Here is a 20,043-nt window from a genome sequence, read left to right on the forward strand (position 1 = left end):
CATTCAATCGGCTTTAAACACTCTCTATAAAGCTGCCCTACATCTTCCGACACACGCATCCACAGCCAAACTATACGCAACAGGCTTATTTCTTCCCCTTGCAGAGCTCTTGTGCCTCCATAGGGATCGACAACTTGGCCGCCTATCCTGCTCTGCGCAGGGTCATTGGCTACTGCAGCGGGCTGGCATCCGGCCCATTGACTTTCCTCTGTACACTCCTCAACGACCTCTTCCCAGCAATCTCCGCTGTGCCCCTATTCCCTCTAATATGACCCCACATCTTCATGAGGGACGACGACAAGCCCGCGCTCACTTCCACGACCCTTTTCCACCGGACACTGTCACATGCTACGTCGACGCAGCGTATTACCAAACTCATGGCTCCACTGCTTGTGTGACAATGCCGACCCCCCTTGGCATTCCCATCACTTCCACCGCTGGCCCCTTCTCACTTCCTACTTCTTCTCTATCCCTTGAATTGGCCGCGATCGTTCACGCAACGCACGAACTAACCCTTCTTCCTCCCTCTCCTCGGTATCGCATTTGCTCGGACTCCATGGCAGCAATCAGGGCTCTTCGCGACAACAGACTTTCCGATAATCTTCATGACGACCTTTCTGACGCTCTCTCCCTTCTCTCCCCTGCTTTGGTCACTGTGGTGTGGGTGCCAGGTCATGCGGGGATTATCGGCAATAAGCTCGCTCATGAGCTTGCCCGCGAGATTAATAGCCGGGCGCCGACGATCCCCTGGCCTTGCCCGCCCATAGCGGACGAGGCACACTTTTATAAGAAAACTCTGAAGCAGCACTACAAACACCTCCGGAATTCATTGCAGACGCTTCCGCCACCACACCCTCGTCTCTCCACTGCCCAAGTACGCACCCTCAGGGCCATCCAGCTCAACACCTTGATCACTCCAGCACGCCTATACCTTTATCGTTACCGCTCAGACCCCTCATGTCCCAACTGCCCCTCTACGTACGCAAATGTAGAGCACATCCTTTTCTCTTGCCCCGCAGCCCTACAATCCCCTCACTACCCTAACCCCCCACCTCCCCACTGGCGGGTGTGGTTGGCGTCGGCGGCCTTCGCCGACCAGCTGGCCATGGTCCTCCTGGCGGAGGAATATCTATAGGTCTTAGTCTGACCTCGAATAAAGTCTTTTCTCTCTCTGGAAGTTCTATTGTCCGCCGTCGACCATATCGCGTTTCTTCCGCCGAACGCGAGATAATCGACAAGCACGTTGCCGACATGCTCGAGCGAAATATCATCCGCCCCTCCGCCAGCCCTTGGTCGTCACCTGTCGTTTTGGTGCGCAAGAAAGATGGCTCAGTGCGATTTTGTGTTGATTACCGTGCCTTGAACAAAATAACCCGAAAGGACGTATATCCTTTGCCTCGCATTGACGACGCCTTAGATTCATTGCAAGGCGCGGAATACTTTTCCAGTCTTGACTTACGCTCGGGTTATTGGCAAATTCCAATGCATGAGGCCGACAAGGAAAAAACTGCCTTTGCAACACCTGATGGACTGTACGAATTTAACGTCATGCCTTTTGGCCTCTGCAATGCACCAGCAACCTTCGAACGAATGATGGACACTGTTCTGCGGGGCCTTAAGTGGAAGTCTTGTTTGTGCTACCTTGACGACATAGTCATATTTTCTTCGACCTTCCAACTCCACTTGCAGCGCCTCGATGAAGTTCTGACGTGTCTCTCTGCTGCTGGTCTTCAGCTGAATACCAAAAAGTGCCACTTTGCCAGCAAGACTATTAAAGTACTGGGCCACCTCGTAAGCAAAGACGGCATTCGGCCTGACCCTGAAAAGATTACCGCCGTCCTCCGCTTTCCGAAGCCCCAACGCTCCAAAGAACTTTGCAGCTTTCTTGCCCTGGCTTCTTACTTCCGCCGCTTCATACGTGACTTCGCTACCATCGCGGCTCCGCTTCACCGACTCCTTCCTTCAGGAACCCCATACGTATGGTCAGACGAGTGCCAAGTGGCTTTTGACACTTTAAAGCATGCCCTCACGTCTGAGCCAGTGCTTTGTCATTTCGATGATTCCGCACCCACTCTACTCCATACTGATGCCAGCGGCCATGGAATCGGCGCTGTTCTTTTGCAACGACAATGTTTTGAGGAACGCGTGGTCGCATACGCAAGTCGGACACTAACATCGGCCGAGAAAAATTATACAATCACTGAGCAGGAGTGCCTCGCCGTTGTTTGGGCCATCCAAAAATTCCGATCGTATTTACACGGCCGCCACTTTACGGTCGTGACCGACCACCACGCCTTATGCTGGTTGTCGACGTTAAAGAATTTATCTGGCCGTTTAGGCCGCTGGATACTTCGTCTGCAAGAATATGACATCGACGTCACGTACAAATCCGGCAAGAAACACAACGATGCAGATGCTCTCAGCCGCTGTCCGTTACCACCGCAGTCCGACGTTTCCGGCATGCCTCCGTCCGTCACCGAGCCTGTAAACGCGTCCTCTGCAGTTCTTTCACTCGCCGCTCTCAACGGTCTTCCTTCTTTCCACCCTGAGACGTTCGCTTCCCTCCAACGCGACGACGCTTACTGCCACTCAATTATGGAACGCCTTCACGGTTCATCTCGTCCTCCTAACGCGCGAGCCCGTCGCCAGTTACAGAACTTCAAGTGTGAAAACTCAATCCTCTACCGGTATTTCTTCCACCCCGAAGGACAGCGTTGGGTTCCTGTCGCTCCTCGTTCACTCAGGGAACAGATATTGAAGACATTTCACGATGATCCCACGGCTGGACATCTCGGCTTTCACAAGACCTATGAACGCATCCGCAGTCGTTTTTCCTGGCCTGGACTTGCCACCTGCGTAGCGAAATACGTCGCTTCTTGCTCGCTCTGCCAGCACCGCAAACGGCCCACTTCACCTCCGGCTGGACTGCTGCAACCTCTTCCCTGTCCTGACGCTCCATTCGCAGTCATCGGGATTGACCTCTACGGACCGCTGCCATTATCAGCTAGCGGCAAGAGATGGGTCGTCACTGCAGTTGACCACTTGACCAGGTACGCCGAAACAGCTGCGCTACCTTCAGGATCCGCGGAGGAGATTGCGACTTTCTTCCTGGAAGCCATCTTTCTACGACATGGAGCGCCACGCGTCCTTTTGAGTGACCGTGGCAAGGCGTTTCTGTCGAAGCTACTCGAGGACGTCCTCCGCACATGCAACACCATCCATAAGACGACTACCAGCTACCATCATCAGACTAATGGCCTCACAGAGCGCTTCCATCGAACTCTCTCTGACATGATCTCCATGTACATCAACGCCGACCACACCAACTGGGATACCATCCTGCCCTTCGTGACTTTTGCCTACAACACCGCTGCACAGCGCACTACTGGCTACTCACCATTCTTTCTAGTTTACGGGCGTCAACCGACCTCTCTCCTCGACGTCTCTTTTTTTTGATGCCCCCGTGAACTCGTCGGCGTCAGTGAGTGAGCAGTTCATATCTCGCCTTGCCGCGTGTCGCCATCGCGCCCGCCTCAACACCGAGGCAAGTCAACAGGATAGGAAGACTCGCTACGATGCATTTCACCGCGTCGTTCAGTTCAGCCCCGGCGATGAAGTGTTATTGTGGACACCCACTCGAGTTCCTGGTCTGTGCGACAAGTTTCAGTCGCGTTTTATAGGGCCCTACACTGTTGTAGAGCAAACTTCGCCAGTGAACTACCGCGTCACTCCCGTTGTCACGCCTTCCGATGGTCGCTACCGTGGCACAGAAATTGTCCACGTTTCGCGCCTAAAGCCCTTCCAACGACGTGCCGCACCGCTATAACCTGCGGCCAGGTTGGCCGCTTTCGCGCGAGGGGGTAATTAGTGTGAGCAAAATATTATTCCTTCATCTTCTTCACCTGTATATAATCATCATCACTGTGCGCGTCGTCTTCGTTCAGCGCGTGGCTCAGCTAAATAAAGGCGACGAGACAACAGCTGTGCTGCTGCCTTACAATATACACACCATAGCGCTGGTTTGCATGAAGACCGCTAGAGGCGCTGCGGTGCACAAGGGCGTTCGTTCCTGACGCGCGCTCTCTTTCTCGTCCGTAGCTCTGATTTACCCGAATGATCCCCCGGTGCTTCGCTCACTCATCATCATTCACTTCGTGGATATGCGGCGATTTTTTTTTCGCTGCTGCTTGCATGACGTGCCGCAAGGCGCCGCCACTGCATGCGCCCCCATCGGCGCATACTAATGTGACGTTATCTGGTCGCGCGCGAGCGCCCGCGCTAACGGGAGTTTCTACTCTTAAATAATCTTCCTCCGTGGTAGCGAGCTATACGGAGTAAGGATAGTAGTTTTATCGGCTGTATAAACTTGGACACGTTCGCTTACTAAATGAATTAACAAGGATGGTGTAAGCGCGCACACGCAAACATGAATAGATCAAACTCGATGACCGCACACAACCGCTGTCAAAGCGCTGGCGTGAGCAAACGCGCCAGCAGCAGCGAGCGAAGGTTCGTGCGGTCTATCGCTTCGACGGAAACTGAGCGGCGAAAGCACAGCGCATACAAGGGTAGAAGCCGTGTTGCAGATCGCTTTCAAGATATGGTGCACGCGACCGCGCGTCGCCGCGCAAAGTACAGGTACGCAGTTAATTGCTCGCAGAGCAAAAGCCGCACTCCCTCCCTCCCGCGCTGCCTTCCCGCTTTCCTCCTTCGCGTCGGTGATTGAGTCGCCAGTTCCCCTTGCGTCCGGTCGCAAGATATGCATTTGGTGCCGCAGCTAAACGTCGCCTCCCCTCCCTCCCGTCCCCCCACGGCCTTTCGCGCGACGGAAGAAGTCGCGTTTGTTCTCCGCCGTGCGTTCGCTCCCCGTGAAAGCGCACTGTTACGTTCGGCGACCAGCAGGGGGCAGCGATCTTGGAAGCGTCTCCTGATGCCTGCGACTAATTAATCGCTTCGGGAGGCTGAAAAGCCGTCCCGCCGGGAAAAGATCAGCGGCGACACCTTGTCTCTACACCTTACAAAGAGTACGTGTCTCGACACTATAGAAAGAGGAGACTCTTGGAAAAGTAGACGCGTTCTCACGGCCGCTCCACAGACCAGCTGGCCCATTCCAGGAACAGAGGCGTCAGTTCAAGTCAGGCGCGACGCCACCTGTCTACGAGTGTCCCCTCCTTTATGTGGGGGAGTGAGCAGTGTGGGCCCGAGGGCACTTCTCCGAATGTGGTCAGAAAACGAAGGCGCCGGGGGATTATGCGCACCCTCGCCCTCAACGCAGACCATCGGTGACTCTCGATGCTCCGATTGGAGGATGGTGGGACCGGAGCTTGGATAGGGGGGGTTTAAGCGAGACTTTGGCGGGCCATCGAGAGTGCTCTCCCATCTGCCGAGTGCTCTCCCATCTGCCCTGAGATGTAGCCAGTGCTTCGATCTAGTATGCTTCGATCCAGTCATGTTAGACTGAGGAGACGTATCGTTCTCCTACTTCCCGTGTAAATAATGTAAATAAACCCAGTACTCTTCGTTCTCGATGAGAACCTGTTCCTCCCTTCAACAACGTCTTCAGCGTCAGCGTGGATGAGTCGGATGACGGCATGGGTCAGCTACCATGTGCACTTTGGATATGCCCGATTCCAACTCTTACAACTGCTGGCCCAGGGCACGACCCCCACTCCAACAACTGGTAGCAGCGGCTGCGTAGGCTAGACCCGCAGTTTGACGTCGAATTCGGATAGACCACGTCCTCAGCTCCAACAGCACGTCCCTCACGCGCTTTCACTTGCACATACAGCATACGGCCAATGAGTTTTTTTTTTTTTTTTTTTTTTAAACACGCGGACACGATCGCCATCGAAAACTGAACCCTTAACAGCTTCGCTGTAAAAAGACGCAGGCTCGCGCACTCGGCTACTACGCCACATCGTTCTTCTTGTAGGTAGCGTCGTGAGTCTTCACACGGGGTGATTCGCATATCGTAAACAACCAGCGTAGTGGTTGGCGCGGTGGAGTGGAAGCGTTAGTCCTCAAAAGCAAACGAATGTGTCTCAACCGAACACAAAGAAGCTTCTTAAGGAAATCAAGGTGTCCCAACAGAACTCCAAAGACGGACCCGTGCTTACGCACATATAACGAATCTGCAACAGATCATGCCAAATTTTATTATCAGAAACAATACAGACTTAGATATATTATCAGGCACAGCCGCCAAGCACATGGCTATGTTGGGCAATGTCCTTTCCTATAAGTTCGAAGAAACCGATACCTGGCTTCGCTAAAGGTGTTGCACTAGCCGTATATACCCCTGACACACGGGCAAAAGTAAAGTCCTTTGCTAGAAGCCCCCCTTTTGTTACTCTGAAGGACGCTTTGCAGAAAGGAGTTGCGCCGATGACACACGGCATCGCACTAATTTCTTTAGGTGGTTCCTCAGATGAACGCGGAAAGAAAAGCGTTGCTTGCTGAAGCTGCAAGCGATAAAACATTTACAAAAAGCTGCACATGTTGATTACATTTAGTGATTGTAGAACCTCAAAACATTTTTTTTCACATTTTTGATGGCTTATAATTACAGTGTACTAGAAGAGTGTACTTATAATGCGCATATTCGGGTTTTAACATGGCGGCGCTAGCGACGTGGTGCGAGCGTTTGAGAGTATAGCTAGATTAAATCTTTACTGCTTGACAAATCGCATTGCCCCCCGCTAAAGATTAATACATTTTCCAAGGTAAAAAAATACTTACGGGGTACAGTAGTTATGTAACAGGTTTTCTTCTATTGATGAGTTGTGCACGCTGTATGCGAGAGTACACCTTTCCACTCGAAAAGTAGATACCCGATCTTCTTTCCCGCAAAGGAACTTTGCCCGGAGGGAGATACTCCTTTGTCGTGTGTCACTGCGCTTGAACGCCTTTCCGGTATATGTCCCCTTACCTAAAGGACTTTAGAGTTCCCGCGTGTCAGGGGTAAGAGGCGGGTTTATCATGAGCAGAAACGGTGAATTTCGGTAAACAAGAAAGGCTACTATCATCATCATTGACCGAAGCCGACCCCCTCAGAAAAAAACCTGGATCCGCCCCTGCCTACAAACCGAATGTCTGCGTGTCCTTGTTTTACTTCGCACCGTAGCAAGAGCGATACACTTCCGTTTCGTCTGTTTTTCCCATGTCGTGTAGTCGCACGCGCAGAGAGCGAAACTGTCATTTTCTACCGTGTTCCAGCGCGCGATCATGCTTTGTGATGCGCTTGCGTCTGCCTCAGTGTTCGTGTAGCATTGACTTATACCGCTAGTCAGGTGTTCTCGTACACAGCGCGCAAAATCGTGCGCTGCGCGAAACGAGACAAATCCAACAGCTCGCGGTATGGTAGCTCGCGCGCGAGACCGTCATCGGAAGTGCGCCGCTCAGCAAGAAAGCGAGAGAGAGAGAGAGAGAGAGAGAGAGAAAGAAAGAAAAAGTCAGGGCCCGTGACGTATGCGTCAAGCGATCCTCCAGCTCCGGTAGAGTGACCTAGAATTCTAGGTCACTCGAGCTCGGGTATCGGAGTACGCAGGGAAGAAATTTCGCTTGCGGAGACTCGACCACCTCGACTAGGGCAAGTGGAGAGTGTCTATGTTAGATGGTCAAGACGTATTTTTAGGCTAGTTGGTTCATTTCATTTTAGAGGTGACGCTCGCCTCCTGAAATCATGGGTTCGTGGCACTGAAATATTTATATATCGGCTATCAATGAACCAATTCGATAAATTCTTGCGGTAGAATGCCTCCTACAGAGCACGTAACAACTTCCAGCGTATAACCAAAATTTACTATGTGGCCTGGTGAGGGGCCCTTCAAGGAAGGAATCAAGAAAAATGAAGCTGAAAGTCTGCTGAATTGAATTCTGGGGTTTTATGTGCCAGAACCACGATTTGATTATGAGGCACACCGTAGTGGGGGACTCCGGATTAATTTTGACCACCAGGGGATCTTTAACGTGCCCCCAAGGTACGGGACACGGGCGTTTTTGCATTTCGCCCCCATCGAAATGCGGCGAGCGCGGTCGGGATTTGATCCCGCGACCTCGTGCTTAGCTGCGCAACCGCGGGCGGGTAAAGTCTACTGAGTCGTCTTTCCTAAAATGCTTTAGTATTTTATTATTTTTTATTATTTATTAGTTACCTGCATCGCCCCGTAGGGCATCACAGCAGGGAGGTTACAAACTTAACTAAATACATGAACAAATTATTTCAATGCGTGGAAGAAAGCATCATTTTCTGTGATGCATACAATGCTCGATGGCAAACTGTTCCAATCTCGAACAGTTCTAACAAAAAAAAAAAAAAAAAAAAGGAAAGGAATAACGGAAGACGTCACCCGTACAAGAAAATTCCCTGACCTTCAACCAGTGGTCCAGTCGCTTACATATGTAGTGTGGTGCCTGGACATATTGTTCGCGGTTTATACCTGTTTTAGAGTAATAAATATCGTGAAAAATTTTTAATCTGATATGCCTTCTACGATCCTTCAGCTCTTGCCATTTAAGTTTGTTTGCTTTCTGTCATGCTAAGCTGCATGACAAGTTATTGCTACGTTACAGGGCAACCCCAACCCGAGATGGCAAGTCGATTGCCCGCGGAGACGTCGCTCGGTTTTCAATCAAGGACCCGTCTAAGTGCACATTTTCCAGAGGAAAAATAGGCACGAAATCCCATGGTGAGCGGGCCGCCCTCGGCACCTACGCCACAGCTGTTCCCACCGGAAATGCCTGTTTAGTGACGGCATTACAACCAGGCCGGCCAGAGACAGCTATCCGGCACGGTGATGTCAACAGACGGTAGGCGCCTGATCAAGGTGGACACCGCAGTAGGGGTGCAGCGGCGTCATGTAGAACAGGTGCGGCCACGTCGCACACCCACACCGTAAGGGTGAGCGAATAGCAGTTTTTGAGACCGAATCGAATAGTGCCATAAGGGAATAGAATCGAATGGCGTATTTTTCGAATAGTTTGCGTGCGAATAATCTACAGCCTTTTCATCAATAATTTTTACATCCTGGTATTCACAGCTAGCATTAATGGAGCTTATATCATCACACTGCACATTATAGAGCAATATACTTAATTAAAACACAAAAGAAGCATTAGGAAGCAGCTCGCTCGTAAACGTGGTCATGCATTATTGTATAAATTTTATAAAGGTTACGTTGTAGGCCTATTAATATCTTTGTATACAGTCGCTGCCCAACCAGACATGCGTGTCGTCTGCGGCGATAGCAGTGGCAGAGCGAAAGAAAAAAAAGAAAGAAAGAAAACAAGCTTGAATGGTCGTGGCAGATGGTGCCACGTATGTTGCAATAAAAGGTATTCGGATTTTGTCCGATGAGAGGACACATGTGTTGCATCTGTAAATACAGTCGAACCCGGATATATCGAACCCACATTTAACGATTATGTATAACGAACTGCAGTAAAATCCCTTTGAAAATTTTTGTATAAAATTTTTACTTTGTATATCGAAATACCTATATATCGAACTTTTTCATGATTCCCTTCAGATTCGATATATCCGGGTTCGACCAAGCAATATCCACAGCCGGATGCCGTGTGTAAACATGTTATTACGAGTGATCGTGTCTAGCCGGAAAAGTCCATGGCTGTCTGAGCGACACAGTACGGTATGTGGGTGTGATGAAAAACATCGCATTTTCGCTTTAATGTCATGCTTGATCGTGTACAATCAACGACGTAATGTATCGAAAAGTATTTAAAATATTCAAATTTTCGAGTGGTGATTGTTCGATTCGACGACCTAGCTAATCGAAGAGTGGCTATATTCGACTCGAGAACTAAATCAAATGGGACAATATTCTATTCGTTATTCGAAAGTTTGAAAATTCGCACATACCTACCATATCATGTTCCAATGTCCGTGCACCATTTCAGTATACCACGTACTACGTTCCAAGGATATGGTATATACATGGGCATGTTTCGGCTTGCACGTGCCCACGGTGTGCTCCCTCCTCCCCCTGGCTATCAGGCACATACCTGTGAGCCAATCAGAACTGCCAAGATGGTGAATTTGACAATACGGCAGAATTCGACAATGGCCCAGTACACGGAGGTCCAGTATTCCTGTGCCTTCCCGCAGTAGCGCACCCAGGATCTCTGCCAGGGGGGGGGGGTTGACAGTTTCCCAATACCATCTAAACAGCACTAATTTCGATTTCTTCACGGGAAATTGTCAAAAAATGCGCTTTTTGCGAGTGTGCAGACGATCAATTGCGCGTCTTACATCTTAGTTGCAGTACTCAAATGCATAAAGAAAAGGGGTTAAACAAAAGGTGGTGTTAAGTCGGCCTCAGGGGGTGGGTTACAACCCCCGAATCCCCCCCCCCCCCCCCCCCCCCCCCGTCGGTGCGCCACTGCCTTCCCGGCTATCAGCGTGACATGGCGTTCTCGAGACAAGCCCGAAAGGGTGTACTCTTTATTTTTTTAACGGAAGATGCCAAAAAGTATGACTTTTTTTTTGCCAAAAAGTATTACTTTTTTGCCCAATATATATATATATTTTTTTTTTCACAAGTTCAACTGTTTGTTGCTACGAGCCACGGATTTTAAAGGCCGGCAATAATCGCAGGAGAAAGAAAGAAGAAATGAAAGGAAACACGAGCTTAGTGGCATAAGCCACCACCCTGCTTCAAGGGGTACGCTCGTGCCATCCATACGCCCATTTGCTTCTGTGCGGCCGGCGGGCAGGCCCCGGCAAAAACTGGCAGGCGGCCGAGCTCGCAGACGACGATTTCTACTGAACCGATTGTAGAATACGGTCGCTGGTGGTTAGCGAGAGGCCGTGGTTAAAATATACATGTAGATATGGGCTACGAAACACAAACTGGAAAAGTGTGAGTTTTGAGGTCAGTGGTATAATAAACGCAAACCTGTGAACGTAGCTTCTTACGAAAGATCAGTGTACAGAGAGTGACAACGCTCACCTGTAAAGATTGTCCCATCTTCACATAGGAGGGCCGCACCAACACGAACCTTGCTATAGTTGCAGTAAGCTCTGGCGCGCATATCCTGGGCTATTTTTACAAGTTTCTGCGCTTCCTGATCCGCTGAAAATAGGAAGGCGGCAGGCAGTTTGATAAAAGCTGCACCAGCGGAAAGTGTCAAACGTACCCATCTGTAGAAGTTAACAGACACGATGCCGCGGGGCTCGCAAGACGTCCACAAATGACAGACCGGCGAATTGCCAACTGCTACGATTACTTTGTCCTCGTCATCAACTATGCGGCCGAGGATGACATTGGTCGTCTGCTTTCGTTTCTCTCTTTTTCATTCTATTTCAGGCGGTTGCAGCAGCTACGCGCTGCGCAGAAAAACGCTACTTACTAAAACGAAAGAAACAATGTACACTTATGAAGCGCTCCGCCAATCCCCTATGTCTACAGTGGGTATGTGCCATATATATAGTTTCGGAAAGAGCAGCCCGTAAAACAATTTCGCGCGGTTTTAGCAGTATTCGCTTCGTTGCTGCAGACACCTGCTACTACGCTGACAGTCTTTTTCCGAAAAAACATGTTGCAAATGAACAATATGCCAGTTATATCTTACCGGTGTGTTGCCCCATTGTTGTGCCCCTGGTTGTTTTGGCGCAAGCAGCTGTCTCGATCGCGTTTTCACTACCTTTGCACGATGTCGTCTCGCTTATCTCCACTTCCGGCGCACGCTAGCTAGATCGTTGCGCAACGCTGCACTGGGTCGTGTATCAGCCACTTAGGCGCACTGCGGTGCGAGCGAGTCGCATCACAAGATTTGTTTTCCTCTTATTCCTGAAGCTATGATTGCTAAACATGAGGCAGTGATGTGGCACAATTTTAATTAAAATTAGCGATCGTTCTTGTGCGCTCTACGAAATACCGGGCTCACTGCGCATTTGTTTTTTGCTTAGGGACACATTTTGCAGACGCTAAATTGTTTTCTAGACTCCTCTGAAATGGATAGAACGTCTAAAAGTTTTTTTTTCTCTTTTTTTTTTTGCATTCAAAAAAGTTCGTAACGTACCTTCACCCCACCCCCCTTTTATTTTTTCTTCCCCAGGGAATGAGGACTCGATCCGCAAAACTTGGAAAACTAATCCATATTACAGCACAAAACACTCAGAAGACACAGGAGAATGTTTTGCTAGGATATGAAAATGACATGAAATATATGCATCCAAATGCTCATGGAAGGGCAAATTAAATTCAAGCCTAATGTTTCGGGAAACTATACCATTTGGATAACAGGATAACAGACAAATGTGCACTCGTTGTCGCAGTACCTGCATCACGCAGGGCTGCATTCATATTTTGAGGTTTCTTTATGTTCATTCTTCTTTACACTATGTATGCTTTGATAACGGCTGCAATTGTTCCCTTCATGTTGATTTTTTTTCCCACTACATATGCATTGTTATTATAGTGACTACAATTGTTCTCTTTGTCCCCCCCCCCCCTCCCTCCCCCACTGGACTCTGTGAAAACAATGTTGGGCAGCATGGAAGAAGGCAGCGGTGAGCAAGAAAGCAGCGAAGGTGCCACTGGGACACCGAGGAGACTAGTATCTATTAACATGTGCTGTAGACAATTAAGAAACAATCGGGTGCAGTTAAGTTGTCACTTCGTACAAGAATTAAACATGCCTGGCCCTTAAGTGCATCTGCTGCACTCTTATGCTTGCCTCAAGGATGCTGGTAAGCTAGCAGTCATCTCTTCACTGCAGGCCTGTGAAGTGTGTGCTGGAATGAATGCTATGCTTACTGTAGAAGATGCGCTGAACCCAACCTTCACTTTAAGGCCACCATCAAAGTAGAAATGAGAAAGCATGCTTCCAGAAGGGATGTGGGAACACACTTGGTCCAAATCGAACTGAAATAGATGGCACTCAGATAACCGGGTGACATTGAATAAGAGTCCAGCAAGAAAGCCACAGTTTAGGATGATGGTAACCATTTCCTAGTAGCTTTTTTTTTTTTTTTTTAATGAAAGGCCCCTCACCAGGCCCTGTTGGAAATCTTGGTTATACACTGCAAATTGTAAAGGGCTGTCCAGGGAGCATTCTACGGCAAGAATTTACAAAACGAGTTTAGTAACAGCCTGGATAGAGGCAAATCAAATGTAAAAAAAAAAAAAAAATGGTACAAAGAAATTAGTTACTCTCCCTGCAGCAGAGGCTGTCCAGTTGCTTCAAACAGTGTTTGCAAGAGACAGCCTTCTCCCACATTGTAGCTCTTGCTAGTGCGTCCTGCAACACCCACCTTCTTAGAGCAAAGTTTCCCTTGCAAACCCTCATAGACTTTTCCGACCGTGGCTGCTGGCTGGGTGGGTGCTGCTGTCGTGCCTAATAGCTGGCACGCAGGACAGCTATTAGGATAGGTGTCGACGCAGCTGGCCTTGTTTTCTACACTATTACTCATTGATAAAGCAAATGATACCTGAATATCCTCACTGTAACAAATATACTTCATCAAGAGCATAATTCCATTAATAGAGCAAAGCTTTCTAACCTTTCCCAACCTAAGGCCACAATCGCACATATACTTCTATTGTGCCAATGACAACTACCTGATTGAGAGGATCGCTGTGTGTTGATTTCCATACTATGGCATATACCCATAATGGGGGATCGGTCAATAAGCGGGTGGTGCAGTTAAGATAAATAGCAGAAATGAAGAAATGCAAGGCAATCTAAGAGTCGTCACATTACGCAGCACGGGTACGTGAGAGCACATGTGCACACGCCACTTTACATGGTGTCAAGGAGGCATCAGAGGAGCCTTCTGAAGAGTGAAGTTGTGAACATAAATTTTTTTGTTTTGTTGTGCCACCAGCCATCGACTTCAATATGACATCCTCCATCGTACATGTCAACACTTCAAGTCAGGTTAGAAAGAAAAGAAAATGCGGTGATTTGGAGTTTGTCCAGTCCAGTCCAGTCCAGTTGGAGAGCTCGGCTTCTATAAGTGAGAGTGGTTTTGAGATAAAGTGCGGTGTGTTGAAACATTTAAGCGATAAAATTCCAATATGCAGTGAAGTCCAACTTTGTTAGTGTAAAAAAAAATCGTTTTTATAGTGGGCTTTGCCTTTATGACACAAGCTTTTTGTTTGTTATTGCTGTATATAGTCAACAGAATCATTTGCAATCAAAACAAGAATTCTATCTATTTTGCAAACTATCAATTTTTTTTACCATCCTTAAATGGGAATTTATATTAGTTTGATTGCACTTTCTTCAGATAGTGGTACCTTGCCAAGTATTTCAGAAGAAATAAACACACAAGAGAAACTGCAATGCTGTTGATCATAAGCTTGTAACGTTCATGCTTAGGTGAGCACTTGTGCAATGGACAGAGCACATCAGTTCAGACAGAAAGAGAAAACTTGTTGAGTGCAGATGACCTACATATAAGAAATAAAAACTTCCGTATGGTCAGAACTTTAAAGCATTGCATTTGGAACAAGTGTGAACAAGTGCTATAATCTCCGTTTTGACCAATGATAGTTCTTTTATGACTGTCCTGCAACTGCTTAGTTTGCGGAATGAATCATTCATATTGCACTACTTAAAGATAGACAGCTTCAATAGATATCTGTGTGGCTGGGTGGGAAATATTTGAAGCAAAAACTGCTCCAGCCAAGGTTAAAAAGTTTCAGATGTTTCGGTACCAGCTCAGTCCCTTCTTCAGGGGGCGACTCAAGTGGCTGAAGAAACAGTGTCCTTTAAACTCCTTTCTTTGTGTTGCGATTCCTCCTCTCCTCTCTTTTGAATGTGCCACGACTAAAGCAAGTCTCCTCACTGGGTTGGTTACGGTGTCGATTATAGAGGTGCTGTTGAAATCAACTGCATGGCCGTGCTTCTCACAGTGTTCAGCGAGAGTGCTGCACTGGGCTTTGAGTTTCCGTACGTCGTTCTTGTGCTGGCGGATTCTGTCATAAATGCTCTTGGTTTCACTGATGCAAGTGGCAGGTGCACTTAGAGCACAATACTTTGCAAACAATCCCCTGTCACTTTTCCTAGGACGGGCAGTCCTTTGGCTGTGGGAGAAACTATGCGAGCATCAACACTGGCTTGTGCGCAACCTTGATGCCTTTTTTCGCCAGCACCCTTGAAAGGTGCTCGCTAATTCCAGGAACATAAGAAATGCCGACGCGACAGGTTTACTTTGTCTTTTTTCTGTGATCTTTTCTTTGTTGCAAATGAGTGCTCACCATTTTGATTAATGTCATTAAGTATTGCTAATAGCATAAAGCAATTCTCTATGCTGACAGCTTGTAGAGGACTTCAACTACTTGTGGAAAGCGTCACCCCAAAACCCTTACTTTCTATACTTACAGTAACATTTAAAAATTATTTGAACTTTTATAAGATGTTTTAGTAGCTTTTGCATGTCCTCCATATCCTTGTAAAGCTTTTTCCAGATCTGACTTGCTACTTTTATAGCCAATCATTTTAGTCTCACAGTGCAAATAGCTTTTGTCATTTTTTTGTAGCACCGTCATAGACCCTTTTCCTAATTTGCAAGTGCACTTCCATGCACTGCACATCTGCGTAACTAATGGCAGCACCAGTTATGGTTCAAACAGACTAGTGCTAGATGCACATGCTGAGGCCTCTCTATTGCATGGTTTCATCACAAGAGCCACTACCACATTTTTCATGCCATAAGACAAGCAAACTGTGCTTGTATCTGATGACTGGAAAAATGACTGCCACCATTAGCTTGAGAAACTGCTTTTTGGGAAAACTAGCTTTACAATTATGATTTACGTCCATTGCTCCACATCTGTGTAACTTCTGCATATGCTACACTCTGCTCCTTTGCATTCCCCTCCAACTCTTATTGGTTATCTTACAGCAATTGTTGCAAACCAGCCTCTGCATTGGTAATTAGTGAGAATTGTAATTTCCTATAATGTTCCCAATTGATGTGACACCACTAATTTGCCCTCCATACCCCACTAAGTTTTGTCTTGATCTGTATTTCAATTATTTTGCTCTGGGTAAAGACACCTGCTCTGACAACATTTTTGGTAATTCTTTTCTCTTGACATTTATGACTTATTCTATTACTCTAAATTAGCAGCTTTCCTGTTACAAAAAAAAAAAAAAATGAAGAATTGCTAACATGTACAACAGTCCCTCTTCCAAGATATAGTCTGTGGAGGAAGAAAAACTACACAAAAATGCTTATCAAGCAAGGGTCTCAAGGTGGCCCTCTTATATAAAAAGTGTCCATTCTATGGCAAAGGATGACAATTTTTCACTTCTAATGTACAGTCACTCCAGCAGCACTAAAAAAGTGATTCCATTAAGTTGACTAAGGACACAAGTGAGAATTCATTCTCAGATGAACTGTACAGGGTCATGGGACAGAAGAAATAGTTCGTTTTAACTGTATAATTACAGCAACTTGACAAAGCTGAAAAGCACAGGGAGAAAAGTGCATGTCTGAGATCCATCACGTCTAATGCACAAGCAAGAACACCAGGTGGGTTTGGTTTATACACTTTTCCAGTGCTATCACTGTACAAGATGTCACCTGGTCAAAGGATTACGCTCTCAACGCATGACGCTGACCCATCTGCTGGATGCTTCAGAGGTACCAAATAAACAGTGCACAAGATGTACTGGGTGCGCGAGGTATTTGAGAACACAATGTTGGCTTCAGGCAGAAAAGAATATCTCCAGAAAAAATAGACATATTTTGACCAAACTTTGGGAAATACTTCTCTTACGGTTTATTTACACAATTACTCAATGAATCCGCCATCCACAGCAATAACCAATTCAATTCGGCTTCAGAAACGGCTGCATGCCCGGATCAGGTGGTCCTTAGAGATGTTGACCATTGAGTCAACAATGGCGGCCTTCAGCGAGTCTTTTGTATTATGTGGCTGTTTGTTGGCCTCTCTCTTAATGACGCACCAGACATAGTAGTCGAGCGGATTTAAATCTGGAGAACTAGGAGGCTACAAGTTGGGAGTGACGTGGTCGTACATAGAGGTTGCCAGCCAGCCACTCCCGGGTGACGCAGGTGGTGTGGGCAGAAGCCAAATCTTGCTGAAAGACATAAGGTCTTCCTTTCAAAACAGTCTCTATCCAGGGCTTTACAATGGTGGCAAGCACCTCCACGTGCACGGCAGCATTAACACGGAGTCCTTCTGCAAAAAAGTGTGGCGGCCCGATGTCACCCTCATTGCTGACGATGGCTAACACCATCAGAGACGACAGAAATTTTATGTGCATCACTGTAGGCACCTCATCAGCGCTTGCACAAAGCCACCTGTCGTTACGGCGGTTAACTTTTTGGTCTTGGTTAAAGTTCTTTTCATCTGAAAAAAAAAAAAACAGCATTCCAGGCTCCTTAGGTCTCTTCAGCTTGCTTAGCAAGCAATTGGACCGGAGCAGACGATTCTCCCAAGTTTTATCGGACATGAATTGCCCCCTCCTCATGACATAGGAATCGTACCTCAAGTCCTCGTGCACAGCGAGCCTGACAGTCGACTCTGCGACTTGGAGCTCCTTTGCAATGGCCCACATTGACTTCCCTGGGTCATCACTCACGATGACTTGCAGACGCTGGGGAAAATTCGGGGTTCTAACGACGTCTGACGCTGACTGTGCTTTTTTCAGATGCTACGTCACCGCCAGAACACATCAGTTCTGTCCGCACCTTGTAAACTGAAGACTTCGCTACGTTCAGAAAGGTGGCAATTTCCAAGTCACTGTGGTATGTGGCCAGGGTGATGAGGACTGCATGGCGTTCCATTTCCTGAGTCAACCTGTACGCTTGTATCTTTGAAGAAACTGCACAGTATGAATGATAAGGGGTCAACCAATAAGAAGCCGCACGCCTAGATAGATATGATGAGCCTGCTGGTGTCTATGGCGATAAGGAATAGTGTTCTCAAATACCAAGCGCACCCGGTACATGGAAGTTTGCAATCCTGCACAGTGAAAATTCCTTTATGTGAACCCCTCCTGGTACTTATACAAGTAAAATCACACATATTTCTAAGTACTTTGACGCTCATTTCCACTAAGAAGTGCTTCAACAGGGGCTAGTTGGTATGGCATTACTGTATGGTGTATGGTTGTGCGCAAGGTTCCTGTTCGTCTTGTTTTTCGTGTTAGTGTTCCTGTGTGTACCACTTTTGCAGCACTACCAGTGCTTAAAGCCAGGGGGTCCCGGCTCCCTCCCGATTTCTTAAAGGGACACTTAAGGCAAATACTAAGTCGATGTGGACTGTTTACATACCATTCCAGAAACCTCGCAACGCTTGTTTCGTGCCAAAAAAAAAAAAAAAAAAGACTTAGTTTACGAGAAAATTGAATCTGAAAAGTACGAATACCTTAATTGCAATTCAAATCTCCCGCCACCCAACCGCGGAGTGGTGACGTTGCATACACCATCACCGCCCTTTGTTGCCGTCGGTAAGTAAAACGGCGCCCGAGAGATAGTGGTACGTTTTTTTGCACAAACCGCAAGCGAGTGGCCATGGAAAAACGAAGCAGAGACAGAGCAGTGGATTCGCCGCTGCAGCTGCTTTTCGTCAAGTGGCGTGGACTGTTCGGGCATCCCGTGACATGACATGGAAGTGGAATTCTCTGCTACTTGCAGTTTGAGCGACTTTTGCGATCCAGTAAAACCAGCGCAGCACTGCGCGGTAACTAAATTACTGAAACGCGGGCGGCACAGGGTCTAGCGAAAACGGAATCGTTAGACTGCCCACATCGTTGTCAAGGGCGAGGAGGAGGAATAAACTTTTATTGCAGAACCAGCACTTTAAGATGGCCGGGCCTAAGCCTCCCATGAGGGGACGTTGAGGGCTTGCCTCGCCGCCGCCTCACTGGCGTGCTGGGTCGCCCAGGTTTGGTCGTCGAGGGCGGAGCTCCACAGAGCCTCATGCAACCTCAACGAGAGGGTCGTGGTGTTAATTTGTGTGTACTGTGCTGGGCACTCCCACAGCATATGCGGAAGCGTAGCCAGGCGAGTGCCACAGCACCGGCAGTTGGGGGTATTGTAAACTTCAGGGAATATAAGGTGGAGGCGGGCGGGTGAAGGGTACGTATTTGTTTGTAGCAGACCCAGGGTGGTAGCCTGTGCCCGGCTGAACTTGGGGTGAGGTGGGGGGAAGGTTCGGCGACTAAGGTAAAATGCCTTAACGAGATCGTTATAAGTAGTCAGATTGTCCCTGGTGTCCAACTCGTCTCCAGTGTCTCTGGCGCGGTCGACTAGGCCTCGCGCAGTGGAGTGGGTGACCTCGTTGAGATTGGGGAGGTGTGGGTGGACAGTGCCCGCGTGGGCCGGGATCCATGTCAGGGAGATCATGCTTTCTTTAGAGTGTGGTGCCTGGCGGAGGATACGAAGAGTTTGAGGAGAACTACGGCCTTTGCTGAAGTTAGTGATGGCTGAGCGAGAGTCGCACACGATGGTGTGACAGGTGGGATCTAGAGTGGCCAGGGCGATGGCCACTTCTTCAACCGTTTCGGCAGTGGGGGTAGTGACGCTGGAGGCGTGGTGTAGGACTCCATTGCGTGTGACGACGGCCACAAATCGTGTGCCATGGGAATACTGGGCTGCATCAACAAATGTAACGCCAGGTACATGAGCAAGGGCTTTTATGATAGCTCCGGCCTGAGCTTGGCGCTGGGCCCTGTTATATTCAGGGTGCATATTTCTAGGAGCAGGGTCTGTGTGGATCCAGCTACGGATGCCAGTCGGGATCGATTGTTTGGGTCTCTGTTGCTGATGGTTAGTAAAGCCAAGGGGTAATGAGTTCTTCTTTCTAAAAATTAAATACAAGTGGACAAGTAGCGTTTTTTTTATCTTATAATGCAATACAATTATGTTTTTATAACGAGTGGTTGAGGACCAGTGAAAGAATATAAATGAGGAGTGCCTTCGTCACTAGGCAGGTACTTGAATGTCCCGGGGGGAGTCTTTAATTGTGTCCTGCATTTACCTCAATTTCTCGATTACTAAGGCTCTGTTCGCGATAATATTGATGCCTTAGAGATTCTTGA

The 20,043-nt window shown here is 47.9% G+C and overlaps 2 protein-coding genes across 3 annotated transcripts in view; both read right to left on the reverse strand.

Annotated features, from left to right (window-relative positions):
• LOC119446823 (cytidine deaminase-like) overlaps positions 1-11,791 on the reverse strand; it is a 37,802-nt gene extending 26,011 nt beyond the window's left edge. The window contains exons 1-2 of one of the 2 annotated variants that reach the window (XM_037711384.2): positions 11,590-11,791; positions 10,968-11,090 (exon numbers count right to left, since the gene is read on the reverse strand). In XM_037711384.2, coding sequence (XP_037567312.1) covers positions 10,968-11,090; positions 11,590-11,605 — 139 coding nt within the window. In that variant the 5' untranslated portion in view covers positions 11,606-11,791. Of the gene's footprint in view, positions 1-10,967; positions 11,091-11,154; positions 11,503-11,589 lie in introns of those variants that run through there. The other variant, XM_037711385.2, reaches the window with a different exon arrangement.
• Positions 1-20,043, reverse strand: part of LOC119446831 (septin-1) — a 610,438-nt gene that overhangs the window by 443,528 nt on the left and 146,867 nt on the right. The gene's annotated exons all lie outside the window — the stretch shown is intronic.

Source organism: Dermacentor silvarum, chromosome 3 (genome assembly GCF_013339745.2).
Source record: "Dermacentor silvarum isolate Dsil-2018 chromosome 3, BIME_Dsil_1.4, whole genome shotgun sequence".
NCBI lineage: Eukaryota > Metazoa > Arthropoda > Arachnida > Ixodida > Ixodidae > Dermacentor > Dermacentor silvarum.